The following is a 15946-nucleotide window of genomic DNA, read 5'->3' as shown; positions in this document are numbered from 1 at the left end:
ACCTGTAACAATTGGCCCAAACTGGCCAGGAAATGATTAATAACTGACAGCTTCCCTAATTTTTATTCCCCAACTCCACTTACAGTCAATCAGAGAAAGCCAAATATACACCCTTAAACAATCACATAGGATGCCCCTCTTCTAGTTAGTCTGTCTACAGCTTCTCCACACCAACAGCTTCCAATCAGGACATATCTGAAGTCTGCCCTTTTTTTCCACTATAAAACTTTCCCACTCCTCTACCTGCCTTTGAGTTTCTGCCAAATGCAAGTAATAACTGTGGTTCACTCTCTTGCAAGCTCTGAATAAATAGTCATTGGTTATTATTTGGTCGGTCTTCATTTATTTCTACAATATTTTTGGATATAATATGTGTAATTATAATACAGTTTTAGGAAACTGAATTCAGCAGTAATAATACCATGTTATGACCAAGTAACGTTTTTTGAGATAGTGCAAGGATGGTTATTAATATCAAGTCAGGCCAAAGACTATATGTTTGGAATACACATATAAATTTTTTCTACAGATTAATAAGAAATAGAGCATGCAATAGAACAATGACCAAAGATTATAAAAGACAAGTCACAGAAAAGGGTATCCAGAAGGTCAATAAACATGAAAAAATGTTTAAGATAACTAGCAATAAGAAAGGTAAAATTAAAGATACAGCCCAAAAAGATCATTTCACCAGTACAAACTATATTATTAGTACAAGCCAAGAATTAAAAAGTCTGAAAATTATCTAGTATTGGTGACAGTGCAGAGCAGCGGAAACTCTCATACATTGTTTGACGGCATGTATATTAGGATAAATACTTTGAGGAGCAATTTAGCAATATCCAGTAAATTTTTAAATGCTTTCACACTATAACCCTATACTGTTTAAAATGGCTATTAAGTTAATGAAATGTGACTAGTCTGAATTTAACGCTCAAAGCGTAGTTTGAAGATTTAGAGAAAAAAAAGTGTCACTATTATTTATATTAATTCAAGCTGTCTCAACCTTGAAACTATTAACATTTTAGACTGAATAGATAATTTCTCTGTTGGGGGCTATCCTTTGCATTTTATGATATCCAGCAGCATCCCCAGCCTTTACCTAGTCATGACTTAGAACACCTAAAACATCTTCCCAGTCATGACAATCAAAAATGTCTGCAGACACTGCCAAATATCCCATTGGAACAAAATCAACCCTGGCTGAGAATGAGTCTTAATTACATACTGACATGGAAAACTTTTATATACATGTGAAAATGAATGCCCTATCTGCATCTTACAACCAGGATATATCTCAAAAACAGACTCTAGATCAAAAACCACACATTTTTAAATGTTAACTACATTGTGATATAATACATACAAAGTTTTAAAACATCCAAAAGACTAGATTTCTATGGCCCCATAAATATTTAGTAAATTTCTAAAGAATATCACATATGACTTACAGCAAATTCATGGCTGTGGTTACTTCTGGGGAGTGTGAGATAGGATTGGGATCCTGAATGGTTGTATACAGTGGGGTTAGCGCTTGTATCAATAATGTTTTATTTCTTTAACACATGAAGTGAATGTAACCAAAGGATAATATTTGATAAAGCTGGGTGGTGGTAAAAAGACTTCCAGCAACATATTGTCTATCTTGCCTTATAGATTTGAAACATTTCACAATTTAAAATAAACAAATGCACAAACATATGTAAGAATGGTGTAAGAAGTCTGGTAATGAATATTGAAGTAGAGAGTATAAAAATTTTTAAAGTTTTAACAGACTTTAAAACTTAACAAAATGCATTTCTCCTGAAGAAAGTAGTACCTCATAAAAATATGCATTTCCTGGGAACTTGTAAAGCCACAAATAATATCAATAAGTGAAAAGGAATAGAATAGCAAAATTGTGTGCTATGTATTTCATCTAAAATGGAGGACACAAAACAAGTTTTATTTTTTATTTTTATAGCATTTGCTTAAATTGTTGACTATAAAAGTAATCTTCATACTTACTGAAAATTTGGAAAATTAGAAACACTCCCGTATAACTATTCTGCAGTAATTACCACCTTTATTCAACATTTTGGTGTTTATTTCCAGTCACTCCATCTTTCTCATATATATGAAATAGATTTTATACAACTACATACCCCTACATATACATATATGCATACCTTCAATGTTTTATAAGTTGGAATCATGTATAAACTGCATGTGATCTGTCTTACAATCAGAGTATATTTTCACTGAAAACAAATCATAAATGATATATTGTCAGTCCCTGTTTCACTGACTCTCATCGAAAAGTTTCTGTTTGAAACTTAAAGTAGCTTAGATATCTCTTCTTTGTTTCACTTTCTTCCTCCAATAGATGCTCAGGATCACTATCAATGCCCAAGGGTTCTTAAGATATCTTCCTAAAAAAGGTAGTCCTAGTGCTAACTTAAATGTAGGTAAAATATAAGAAACGATCATTTTTTCACTAGGAAAAACATCACATGTATGGATCATAGAGTAAACAGTTTTCTATAAATGAACATCTGGACTTTTTTTCCCAATTCCTCACTATTATTATGACTATAAAGAAACACAATATTTTCTTGTTTTCATAACTACATAGTCATAATGATGTTTAAAAAATAAATTCCAATAAAGATGACCGTATGGAAAATAGTTATGTATATTATCACTTTTTAAAATATATTATTGCCAAATTATCATCCAGGTATGTCATACAATTTAATCAATTAGTTACATCAAAATGTGACGACCCATAAGATCTACTTTCTACCTCCCAATTGTTACATAATCTGTTATCATGTTGAGCCTTTTCCATTTAAGGAAAAAGGCATTAATATGATGCAATCAGTATCTGTTTCTATTATTTTTCAGATGATCTCTTTCTTTAAATATAGTAGTGAAGTTTGAGTGCTTCTGCCCTTCTTAAATCTGATTTCATCTGTACAAGATTTGGCAGAAATTTCTTGACCTTTCTGGCATGGCACATGTTAATCTCTATTTTGAGTTCTTTTGCTATAAATGCAAACTGGGAGAGAGAGAGGATTGGAAATTTTTTGCTCATGCATTTTCCCCCATGAATTATAAGTGGTTTTATTTCCAAATTTAAAAATTATAAAATATTGGTTAAATAATTCTTTTGAAAAAATCTTGAAAGCAGACACTTATAAAAACAAGATAAACAACTGCCCATACAATAGAGAAATAAAAAAAAAAATTAAATCATAGTCCAAAAAGTAAAGGAAAAAGTGAAAAGAAATTAAAATGAAACATAAATTTTAGAACATAAGCTAAAAATTGGAAAATTAAACACGCAAATTATATCAATAAATGTAAATGTTAAATGCTTAAATTTAATTTAATTCCATAAAAATTTATTGAATACTTAGTATGTGCCAGGTACCATGAAGACATAAGCAGTTAGTGGTAAACAAGATAGATAGACACAGGACCTCCATCCATGAAGTTCAGTAGAAAACAAATTGAACTAGTAATTACAAAAGTAATGTATGTCACCAAAAGAGAAATTCAGGATGAATAAAGCACATGTCAAGAGTTTTCTACACAGGTTGGAGATAGAAGGATCCAAGATGGCGGAGTAGATAAGCACTGTGCCTGAGTCCTTTCATGAACACATTAAAATTACAACTAAATTTTAGAACAATCAACCTGGAGAACCATCTGAAGTCTAGCTGAACAGACGTCCTATGACTGAAACTATTATAAAGAAGCAGCCACGTAGAGACGAGTAGGAGGGGTGGAGACACAAAACAGGCCCCAAACCATCCTGTTGCCTTTGAGAATCAGGAGGGTTATCTAGGCCAAGGAGGTTCCCTCGGGAAGACCAAAAGACCCCAGCCTCCCACACCAGACTCCACAGCCTGGAGTGCTAGTGCCGGGAAAAGGAGCCCCCAAAAATCGGGCTGTGAAAAAAAATGGGGATTATGACCATCCAGGTGGGACAGAAAGCTGCGGGAAACCCAGACGCCCTCTTAAAGGAGGAATGCAGAGATTCACTCACTCACAGGCACTCACCTTAGGCTCCAGTGGAGGGACGATGACTCGGGAGGCATGGGAGACATACGGGCAGGGAAGACTGAGGTGTGTGTCTTTGGGCGAAGGACTAGAGGACAGTTGCCATTTTCCCTGTGTGAGATCCTTCTTCCAGACAGCCGGCAGGCAAGCGCCATCTTTTCTGTGTTGAGCCCGCCCCCTCTGGCCAAACCCGAATCTGATTGGCCTGGTGAGTTCCACTGCTCCATTCTGCTGATTCACCGGGAACCTGCCCCATCCAACAACCCTAACAATGGAGGCACTTTTCCTACAAGCAGCCAACTCTGCCCTCATTGCCCTCTTTCTTGGAAAACTTTCTTGGAAAACTATCTGGAAGGCCCCCAGTGGGTGGCACCTGCCCTTGGTGTACTCTGAGACTTTTGCTGAGTACCTCCAAGCTCAGCACTGGCATCAAACCAGAGTCTACATTAACCTGGTGACCACAGCTCTTCCCACTCCAGTAACTCCCTGAGACCCTGCCTCAACCAACTTGCACACCCTAAAAAGCTCTATCAGCAGTTGAACTTTATTGGAGCTGGCAGGAGGCTGCTGGACTTGGGGTGTCCTGGCTGTTTTGTGGAGCTATCCCAGGCCTGGTAGTTGTGGCAGACATCCTTGGTTCATAGCATGGACTCTCCCATGTACCTCCAGGTTTAGCACAGGCAGCAAACGATTGGATATCCCTTTGTAGCTCTTACCAGGTAGTCCTCAAACAGTCACAGGCAGTGGGTGACCTGAACCTGCACCAGAGCCCCTCCCAAGAGGCCCCAGAACCAGCATACTTGGAGGTTGGCTTCAGACCACAACAGAGCACTACCCAATTAGCCCCACAATTGGTACACACAAAGGGTGGTCTCAACAGATACCAGAGCCCATTGGAGTGAATACCACTCAGTGGGGTAAGCCCCATGCCCAGCAGTCTGTAAGCTGTGGATGTGGCCAAAACCCACAGTCAGTCAGCGTAAGGGTCAATACCATCCAGTGATGTGCCGATAGCAATCAAGGGTTAACTATAACAGGGTGGAACACACAAGGGACACTTCTGGAGCACCCGGAGCAGGTGACTAGGAAGAATGTGCCACTGGGCCCCACAGGATACCTACTACATATGGCCACCCAGCCAAAACTGGGAGACAAAGCATATCTACCTAATACATAGTAGAAACAAATACAGAGAGGCAGCAACTTCTTTAGGTATATAAGTGTTGATTAACTATGGTGTATCCCTAAAATTCATATAATATTGTATGCTATCTATATTTTTTAATAATAATAATAACAATAATAATAATAAAGATTGGAGAGAGCCTATAACATATTACCACATACATGTATTCTTTCTCATCATTACTGATCAGCTGTGCATCAGCCAAAATCATATTAATACTGAAATACTAGAATGAAACACTTTTAAAATAAGAAGTGAGACAAGGATGAGTGCTGTCATCAGTAACATTTTTATATATGTTCTCACCAAGACAAAATGTGCAAAGAATAATTCAATATTAAACCTATAGGGAAGATGCGACATAAAACATTACTTATTTTAGAGAATTTAAAAAGATGAAGAGTTCAATAATACACATATTTTAGAGAAAGTACTCTATTCCAAAGACAAGGTTAAAAAAAAAAAACAAACAGAAATAGTGAACAAGGAGTTTTCGGTCTAATGAATAAAGACAGAAAAGAAATTAGTACTTTATAATGTGGTTAAGAGCAGTACAAAGAGATAACACAGGGTTTTATGGTAATAGGAAGGCCAACTAACTAACCTCTTTGTAAGTGGATCAGAAAAACGCTCACCAGAGGATATCAACATAGAGCACTGTAGGATAAAAATGTAGAGGTGAGAAGATATTTCTGGACAGCAAAATTGTTGATTTAAGTGCAGGATGTAGGGGAAAGGGCCCAGGGTTTGAAAAACGGCAGACAACTTGGACCAGTTACAAACTACCAATACCATAGGAGAGCCCCTGAATCTCCTCAAGCTCAGCCTGGTTGAGTGAATTTTTGTGAAAATAAGAAATGACAGTGAGTTTTATGGTAGATTACATGCTTATTATCAGTATTTAAATGTGATACTAAGAGATGTGGAAGAAATTGTGACAATTGTAGAAATTAATGAAGAAACATATGAAAGAGATATGTAAATCAACAAAACAGAATATTCTGATGCTCTGTTTCTGGGGAGATGGTTTTGTACCAGTTACTCTTCCATTGAGAGTTGGCTGAAACAAAGAATGTATCCTGTGTGGAAAATGGGAGATTTTGTATGATTGCTTCTTTAAATGTAGAAGATATTAAAAAACACATGGGCAAATTTTGATACTAATAAATGACCAAGAAGTTTTCCACTCCTGAAATGAGTTGATTTGCAGATAACTTACAAATTCTTAAATTAAATGGCATTTTTTCCCTCCAACCCTTCCAATAAATGTGATCACCAAGATGCAGCACTCTTTTTCAGAAGTTGATTTGCTCTATTGCTTTATTCAGACAATTTCTGTTTTTGTTTTTTTAATTTAAGTTAAGTTTGATGTTTCCTGTTTTGATTTAAAAAAGTGTAGGATGTAAGAGAGACCTTGGCACATTTTACACATTGTAAAGAAATTAGTGTGGCTGAAGCTTCAGTAGGAGACTGAAGAAGAAGAAGATATCAGTTTTGAGATGTGATAATAGTTCAATCATCAAAGGAATTTAGACTTTCCCCAGAAAACAATGGGCAATGAAAAAAGGATTATACGGAGTGGAGTGGCATCAAATTTGTGTCTCAGAAATGCATTCAGAAGTTAAAATGCATGTTTAGGAATTATTGCAGTAATCCAGGTGATAAATGCTGTGCCCACAACTAGGACAATGGCAATGGGGTTGGAGAAAAAGGCTGAATTCTAGAGATAATAAGGCCATTGAACTCATGGAATTGGAGAGGGCCAGGTGAGAAGAAAAACAGTCAAACATGACTCCACAATGGATGGTGGTACATCCACTGAACTTGAGAACACAGGGATAAAGAATTACAAATGTAAAAGCACAACTGTAAATGTAAAGATGGTAAATTTTGGTTTGGCCATGTTGAGTTTGAGATGCCTGTGCAATGTCCCCATAGGAAATGTCCACCATGCAGTCTGGTGATCAGAAAGTTGTGGGGTAGAAGGGCAAAATTGTGAGTCATCAGTGTATGCATGAGATATTAATTTTAGCCCTTGGGGACAGAGATGATCACTTAATTGAGTGAATAGGTAAGGCAACCTTCTTCTCTTCCCACTACCAGTAGACCCAGTGCAACAAATATGTTTTTAAATATTTTTATTAACCCATTTTAAAAGTGATGAACAAGTAACTTTAGAGCCCATAATTTAAATACTGGCACAGTCAGCATGAGGTAGGGTTATCTGTACCAGTTGATGAGTCCCTCCTGAGGTTTGTTAATTACGGTTGAATAAATCATTGGATATCAGAGTATGTGATCTTAGCATAGAAGAATTTTCCCTAGGAACACACAACTGAAAAGGTTATCTATATATTCTTACCTGTTGGACATGATCTGAATTTTCTTTAAAAATAGGAAAACAGATTAGCATACATTGACTTAAGGAGACAAACATCATCATATCTTATGAGGAAGAATAACAACCATGTGTTCGATACTATTCTGAGCAAGACAGATATTTCTGGCAGAGCCAATTATGATTAATTTATTTAACAATCATTATATAGTGGCTACTATAAGCCAGGCATTAGGTTAAAAACAAGAGATTCGGTTTTGGCTTCTAGGAGATCATAGTCTATTATTGAACTAGAACATGGACTTAAGAATAATAGTTCCCCTTAACTATGTGCATCATCAGCTAAAATAGAGAGTACCATTTAGTTGTCACTAAGAATTTTAATAAGCATGGTAAGAAATCAAACTCTAGTCTCAAAGAACTAAGAGGTCAAATACTTTCAAAACACAAAGTTAATGAAGATTTCTCTCATTTTGAAACTTTGTGTGGAAAATTTTGAACAGTATCTTTGGCCCCTTTGGCCCTTTCGCTATGGTTCTAGTCTTCACAGGATTTGTTTTGGGAGGTGATAATTGACTTCGATGTGTTTTTCCAGGAAGTGGCTGGTGATTTTTACTACAGATAAACTCAAGCCAGGAGACCCCTGGAGGCAACCGGTGGTAATTAAGTGACTTAGGGACCACATGACCTGAGCGGGTAGATGTGGTAGACATTTGGTAAGGAAGGGGTGAGGAGGTTGCAGCAGAAGAGGAGGAGGAGGAAGATGAAGAGGCAGATGAGGAGAAGGATGTGGAGTGAGAGGATGGGAGCCCAGTCTGACGCTGAGAATTGCTACTTTTCTTAACGTAAAGCAGCCACTCAATAGCCTGGGGCTGTTCGCTTACAACTTTGTTTTCAGGGGCTACAGTCAGCCATTTTTTCTTCATATTAAGCCTCTGGGTGATATCAGCTTCAGATGTAGGGAAAAATTGTGATATCTTCTCTATTGCTTCAAGGTTGTCTTCAAGGGCTTCATCGGACTGATTTCCTTTCACAGGGAATGGGAGACAAGATGAGAAAGAAGTCTCTGGTAGGAAAAGCATAAAAACTAATTTCACCTCTATTTCCCCCTCAGAATTAGGCTCAGGTGTTGGTATGACAAATAGTGTTGCACCACAAGGATCTTTTTTTCCTATAAGATGACTACACTGAGATTTTATGCAGGAACAACAAGCTAAACAAACCACATAACTTGATGAAAGGCGGGGACCAGGACGAGGATTTGGCTTTCCCCTCATCCTTCGAAAGAGAATCTGCCTACAGAGATCCCTCTGGATTCTGGTCTTGGAGAGAGAATTGATAATTTTATTTACAACATCATCGGGGACAGTTCCACCTTTAACAATGCAGGGATAAGTATAATTTAAAGTCCATGAATTTTCTTTATTTGAATCTGTCTTTGCATAAAGATCAAAGCTGTTTTTACACTGCATTCTAGAGACCATTGTTGAAGCAGCTACATTCTTGATGCAGTATTTAGAGCTTGATACTGATTGACCTGAGACATTTGGCTTGGGATGGGGTGAAGATAAATCTGTAGCTCTGTGTTTGTCATTTGGTAAAGTGGTGTTCTGAAACTTGGTGTGACAAACTGGGGAGCTCAAGGTCCTGAAGACACGATCAAGTGTAAGCACCGTCTGAGATTTGGGCTGGAACAATGGTAAACTCTGAGTCTGGTGGACAGAATGTGGTAAAGGTGATTTCCTTGGTTTTGAGTTAGACGATGTTAAGCTTAGAACACGAGGATTAGGGCTCAATACAGGTGGTTTCTGAGGTCTGGAGTCAGGTAATGGTAAATTCAGAGCTATTTGATGGGGCTGCAACAAAGGTGATGTCTGAAGCAAGTCATTTGTTTGAGGTATAGTGTTGAGTGATGGTGAGCTCAAAGATCTTTGATTGTGCTCTAATACAGACGTCCGAAGTCTGTCCAGTGAAGATGATTTCTGGGGCTTAGACTGAGGTAATATTGAGCTAAGGGCTCTTTGATTAGGTCTCAAAGATGATGATGTCCAGAGGATGTCTAGGGAAGGTGTTTCTTGATGTTTGAAGAGGAATAATGATGAACTTGATACTCTTTGATTAGATTTCTGTGAAGGTGATATCCGGCAAAGGTCTAAGGAAGGTGTATTCTGAGGTTTGGGGAGGGATAATTGTGAGCTCAAGGTTTTTGGATTGGGCTCCAGTGATGACGATGTCTTGCTGAAGCCAAGTGAAGATGTTGTCTGAGGTTTGGGGTGGAATAAAGGTGAGCTGAGGGCTCTCCAATTCGGTTGCAACGAAGTTCTCCGGTGGAGGTCTAGTGAAGATGTAGCCTGACATTTGGAGTGGAATAATGGTGATTTCAGAAGCCTGTCAGAGAAGCCCTGTGAAATTGTGTTCTGAGACTTGACAGAGGATCTCTGCAGATTCTGGTTAGAGCTTGGTAGAGGTGCTGCAAGGTGATTACTGTGGGATTGTACTCTGGCCACAGACTGGCTATTGGGTTGATTTAGATTTTCACCTGTGTACTGATGTGTTAATGAGTTGGTTGTGTCCATTTGGTAAGACTGTTCTAATGGCACAATGCATTGATCATAATATGCTAGCGGCACCATCTTGTGATAGTGGTACATGTCTTTCTGAAAGCAGTTGACAGGTGAGGATGTTTTAGTAACTGATAGACTTTTGGCTGAATTCCATGGACAACAGATACTTCAATTAATAGTCTTTATAGTTTCTAACTTCTGTCTTGTAATCTCTCTGTTAATACCAAAATATTATAGAGTTGTCTCCAAATTGAGTTGTAGATGAGGTTGAAAAAAAGTGTCACCATGTGAGTTTCTCCTATTTTCTTTTTAGTTTTCTAGAGTTTTTTTCCTGTCTTCTTTTAGTTTCCTAGAGGTTTTATTTTTTTTCCTTTTGAGGGAATAATTCCTGTTAAGAAAATAGTAAAGAGAGTTCAGAAGAGCGCCTGATAGGGATATTAATTTTCTCAAACAATTTATTATAGTGATTAAAGTACAGGCTTTATGTTAAGTCTCAGCCATTTATTCCATTTGTAACTTTTGAATTGAACGTTCTAAACTCCAGTTGCCCATCTATAAAATATATAAATATAATATTTATTGGGCTAAAGACTAAATAAGATATTAAAATAATGTAACAGTGCCCAGGATATAAGATGCTCAATAAAAGTTATTAGCTATTTCTGGTACTCTTTTAGTGATTGCTTTAGTAAAAATAATAATAATAATAGTAATAATAATAATAATAATAACAATCTGTGATAAATTTGTATAATAATAATAATAATTATTATTATTATTATAACATAATAACAATCATAATAGCAATCATAATAACAATCAATAATAATAACATAATAAAATAATAATAATAACAATCTGTGATAAATAAGAGAATTTTAGAGAAACAAGGAATGGAAGTTATGAAATGTTGGTTTTCAATTTAAATTGTCCGTCATTATCACCTTTTGCATACTTTCAAAAATCCATAATTCTAGTTGAAAATTTATTGAAAGACTAAAAGACTTCTAGTCTTTACTCTTGTTCTTATTTGTCACCATTATAGCTTTTGAAATTGTTGATTACTATCTTTTAAAACTAGTGTCTTCAGTCATGTCCATTATTTCTCTCTACTCTGATTCTCTCCACTTATTCTCTTATTTCTCTGTAGGACTTCACTGAATACTTTTGCTCTTGCCTCAGTGTAGTTCTCAGAGTTATATTACCAGTTTTCTTCTATTTTAATTTTACTCCTAAGTATCACATTAATTACACTTAGGATTTAAAAATGAACTATAGAAACTTTATATAAAACAATCTTGCAGCTGGCCGAAAGTAATGCAAACGTTTATCATTCAGGAGAGATAGATATGCTTAAAATGCAACACATTACATGACATTATTTTAGTGCACTTTTCATGGTTAAGGGTTCGTTCTTCAGATTTTAAGGCCAAAACAAAATATGACAAAAAAAAAAAAAAACCTGAGAGTAATTGCAATAGACCTTGGGATTAGTCAATTAAATCATTGGACTTTAGGCCTTTAAAGAATGAGAACTGTCAGAATTTGGTTTCATGATTCTTTCTATGCCTCTATGATTTACTAACCCAATGTATGATGGACAAATTTATTCCTCATATATGTCAACTTATCCAATTAATGTACTGTAGCTTCTGTTATTGCTAGAATGTTTTTTCTTATGTCAAGATGTCTTTTTACAAAAGTAATCTTATTTACATTTATTTTAATATACATTTTACTGGTATCTTAATTAACTTGTTTTTTAGTCTTAAATCATACTTTGTGGAATTCTCCAAGTACCAACAATATTATTTACACACCAATGACTGACTCCCTAATCTTTCCTCTCTAGTCCTGGTTTCTCTCTATCTTCGAAATTATATTTCCAACTAATCATCAGACTTTTCTATTCAAAATCCCAAAGAAAATTCAAACACAAAACATTCAGTGAAGTTATTGCTCCTTCCAGAGAAATTTTCTTTTTCTTTAACTTCTATTTCAGTTCCTAAAACCTAGTCAATAATTCAGAATCTTTGAAAGCATCCTAGACAGCTTCACCTTTAAAACCATTCAGACACCAGACCTGTTGATTTTACCTCTCCAATATCCTAATCCACATTTTTCTATCCAGTTCCACTATTTCAGTTTATACTATAGGCACATCTAATCTAACATAGTACATTATTATATTAACCTCTGTATATCTTTCCCTGATAACCTCACTCACTCTCTTCCTTCCAGACATCCAAGAACAAGCTCTTGCTAGTGAGACACAGCTTGTACTCACTCAGGGATTGCCTTTGTTTTGCTTATTTCTGCATGAGTAATAAACACTGAAGTTAATTGTAATTGCTGGATTTAGTGTGGTGTGATATGATTCCTGATGCTTTAAATAGGGGAGTGAATGGCACACCCCACTCTATCCTGTGTAGCACCCTAACAAGCTACTGGATGGTAATATCTAATAACTCCATGACCTTGAGGTATGCAAAGATTTCATAAACAAAATATAAAAACCAATAACCATTAAAAATTGATAAACTAAAATCAAGAATTCCCAATCATCAAAAGATACCATTATTTAGAAAGAGTAAAGGCAAATCAAAGAATGTGAAAGAATATTTACAATACATATATCTGGAAAAGACTCATATCCATGATAACCTCTTCATGTTGCTCAGAAAAAGACAAACACTGCAATTAGAATGATGGGCAAAACACTTTAACAAGCACTTCACAAATGAGGATATCCAAATGGTAATACATATATGAAGAAAACAAAGCTTAACCTCATTAGAAACCAGTGAAATGCATGTTTAATAGTAATAGTAATAATTAATAATTTAATAAATAATAAAATAATAAAATAATAAATAAAATAAGTAATAAAATAATTTAATTTAATAGTAATATCTTTCTGTGGTTTCTGTGATGAAAATCAGATAAAATGTGATGGAAATCAAATAAAATGTGATGAAAATCAAATAAAAACTCACAAAGTGAAAATTCGTGATTGTGGAGATTAATTAATTAGTATTAATTAGTATATTAATTTTATATATATATATACACACACACACACACATACACACACATAGACACATGTACATTATATTCTACTCCTAGGTAAATTTGACAGGCATGCAATGCATGAATACTTGCACCAAAATACTAGGATGTTCATTGGAGCATTATACATAATAGTTCTAAACTAGATTAACTGTCAATCAATAGCTGAATATATAAGTTATGATATATTCATTCAAACAACAATGAAAATTAACAGGAAACCTGGCACAAAAAGTTATATGGATGACTCTCACATACAAAATGGTGCATGAAAAGAATGATAAGCACAAAAAATACTTCATAACTTTATATATAAAAGTATAAAATAAGTTCATACTTGGTATGGTGTAAATAGTCAAGATAATATTACATCTGAGGAGAAGGAGATTAGGGGGGAACGCTAAGCTTCTGGGATGGTGATAATGTTCTGTTTCTTGGCCTGCATATCGATTGTATGAGTGAGTTCAGGTTGTGATAATTGAGATATAACATTTATACTATGTGTATTTTTCTGTGTTTCTTAACTTCAATAAAAAGTTTTAAAATTAATAACTTGACATTAATTTGAAAAGATACCTCTGATACAAAATTGCCCTGAAAGGTGAAACACTAAAGGATGAGCCAAGTTCTGACACACAGATGCAATGAAAAAAGTTTTTAAAAGAAGAATAGAATGTGGAAAACGTGCTATCATATGGAGAGGAATAAAGGAATTCAAAACAACTGAAACTAACAAGAATCTATTTAAGACAAAAAACAGAGAAAAATGACATTTCTCAATTTTTTCCACTTTCAGACTTGCTCAGCAAATGGCATTCCCATTTCAAAGAATATGTTTTGCTAAAGCATGTAAATAGTAAATGTAACTCAACAAGTGGTAGAAATTGGAATGGAGCTATAACTATGGAATAAAATGAATACAACTTACGAAAGAATTAACTTATAAATAGTCTCTGTACTCAAATTCTTTTTATAGTTGAGTTTTTTTCAAACTTTCAATGAAGAGATACTTATAATGTTATATGAATTTTTCAGAATATGATATAGAAATATTCTAATTTTTTTCTGTAAAACTATTGTACATAATTTTGATATTAAAGCATAAAAAATATTTCAAAATTGAAAGTAATAAAGTGATATCACTTATTCCACTTGCAAAATTCCTAAATATAATAAAACATTTAACATTACAATGAAATAATAGTCTACTGTCTCCAACTTGATCTTATTCAAACAATGTAATAATGATTTACTATTAGGATACATTATAATTTGTTATGTTCATAATTCACAAATAAATTTTAATAGATGCTCAGAAGGTCATTTTATAAAATACAACCTCCATCCCTCATAAAACTCAATAAACTACTAAGAATAAACTAGTGAAAACAAACATCAATCTAAAAGTAAAATAAAATTATTCAATTGATATCGAAATGTGAGCTGGTCCCATTATAGACTGATATTAGATAAGCATATCCATTATCATTACTATAATTTAATGTTGTTTAAGAATATTTAGGAATATATGTATTAAAGAAGGAAAAAGAAAAAAGAAAGATACATAACTATTGAAAAGGCCGTAACTAAATGATCTCTCTATTCATATTATGATTGGAAAAAAAATTTAGAATATAGAAAACCAATACAATCAATAATATATTAAAATTTATGGGGTGACCAAATGTCTCAGTTGGTTAGAGCGCAAGCACTTAACAACAAGGTTGCTAGTTCAATTCCTGCAAGGAATGGGGGGCTGCACCCCCTGCAACTAAGATTGAAAATGGCGACTGGACTTGGAGCTGGGCTTTGCCCTCCACAGATTGAAGGACAAAGACTGATGGGTCCTGGAAAAACACATTGTTCCCCAATATTCCCCAATAAAAAATTTTTAAATAATAATATATTAAAATTCAGAAAGTTCAGTGAAGTCACTCTTTGCTAGGTCAATAAATGTGGATCAAGAATTTTCCTAAATATCAACATTTAACAGGACATATGACCATAAATACTGTGTATAAAATTAGTTCTAACAATTCAATAGAATGCAAACATCCTATTATAAAAATAAACAATTTCTTAAATTTTTATAGAAAATATATACAAATGCCTAGTAATCATAAAAGGGCAACAATTTGCTATGTCTGGTTCTTTTTAAACTTCCATTTCCCTTTCCAGTGTCCAGATGCTCTTTGCTCTTTCATTCTATTTCTTTTTTCAAAACATATTTCCAATAAATGGAAAAATCATAATTGGAAATTGCAATAACTTTTCCATTAATGTATAGAAACAAGCAGAAAATCAGTAATGATGTATAAGATTTAAAAAACACTATCAGCTAATTTGACCTAATTAATATTCACAGAACACTCTATTCCAAAACATTCTTTTCATGTACATATGGAATATTCGCAAATTACTAAATAGCATACACCAAGTATCAATAAATTTAAATGGGTTCAAATTACACATAGGAGGTTCTTGGATTTGGCAATGAAATTAAATTATAAATCAATAACAAAACTATATGTGGAAATATAACCAAATATTTAAAATTAAATAATATACCTCTAAATAACCCATTGTCAAATAAGGACGCAAAGAGAAAATTAAGAATTCGGACACCATACATGAAAATGAAAATATAATGCATAAAAATGTGTGGGATGCTAGCGATAAATGACTATATTAAAAACAAAGACGTTCTCAAATCAATGACATTAGCTTGTTCCTTAAGCTGTT

General features: G+C 34.5%; 1 protein-coding gene and 1 pseudogene across 1 annotated transcript; one reads left to right on the top strand and one right to left on the bottom strand.

The window, feature by feature from the left end:
- The first annotated feature begins 560 nt into the window (after positions 1-560).
- On the top strand, positions 561-6297 carry LOC117038044 (U6 snRNA-associated Sm-like protein LSm3; annotated as a pseudogene).
- A 1726-nt stretch (positions 6298-8023) lies between these two features.
- On the bottom strand, positions 8024-10204 carry CSNKA2IP (casein kinase 2 subunit alpha' interacting protein). Its single transcript, XM_033134635.1, has one exon. It carries the CDS (start codon positions 10202-10204, stop codon positions 8024-8026), a length of 2181 nt encoding a protein of 726 aa, XP_032990526.1.
- Between the last annotated feature and the right edge of the window lie 5742 nt (positions 10205-15946).

This window comes from Rhinolophus ferrumequinum, chromosome 2 (genome assembly GCF_004115265.2).
Source record: "Rhinolophus ferrumequinum isolate MPI-CBG mRhiFer1 chromosome 2, mRhiFer1_v1.p, whole genome shotgun sequence".
NCBI classification, from domain to species: Eukaryota; Metazoa; Chordata; class Mammalia; order Chiroptera; family Rhinolophidae; genus Rhinolophus; species Rhinolophus ferrumequinum.
This window is presented reverse-complemented; position numbering and strand designations above follow the sequence as displayed.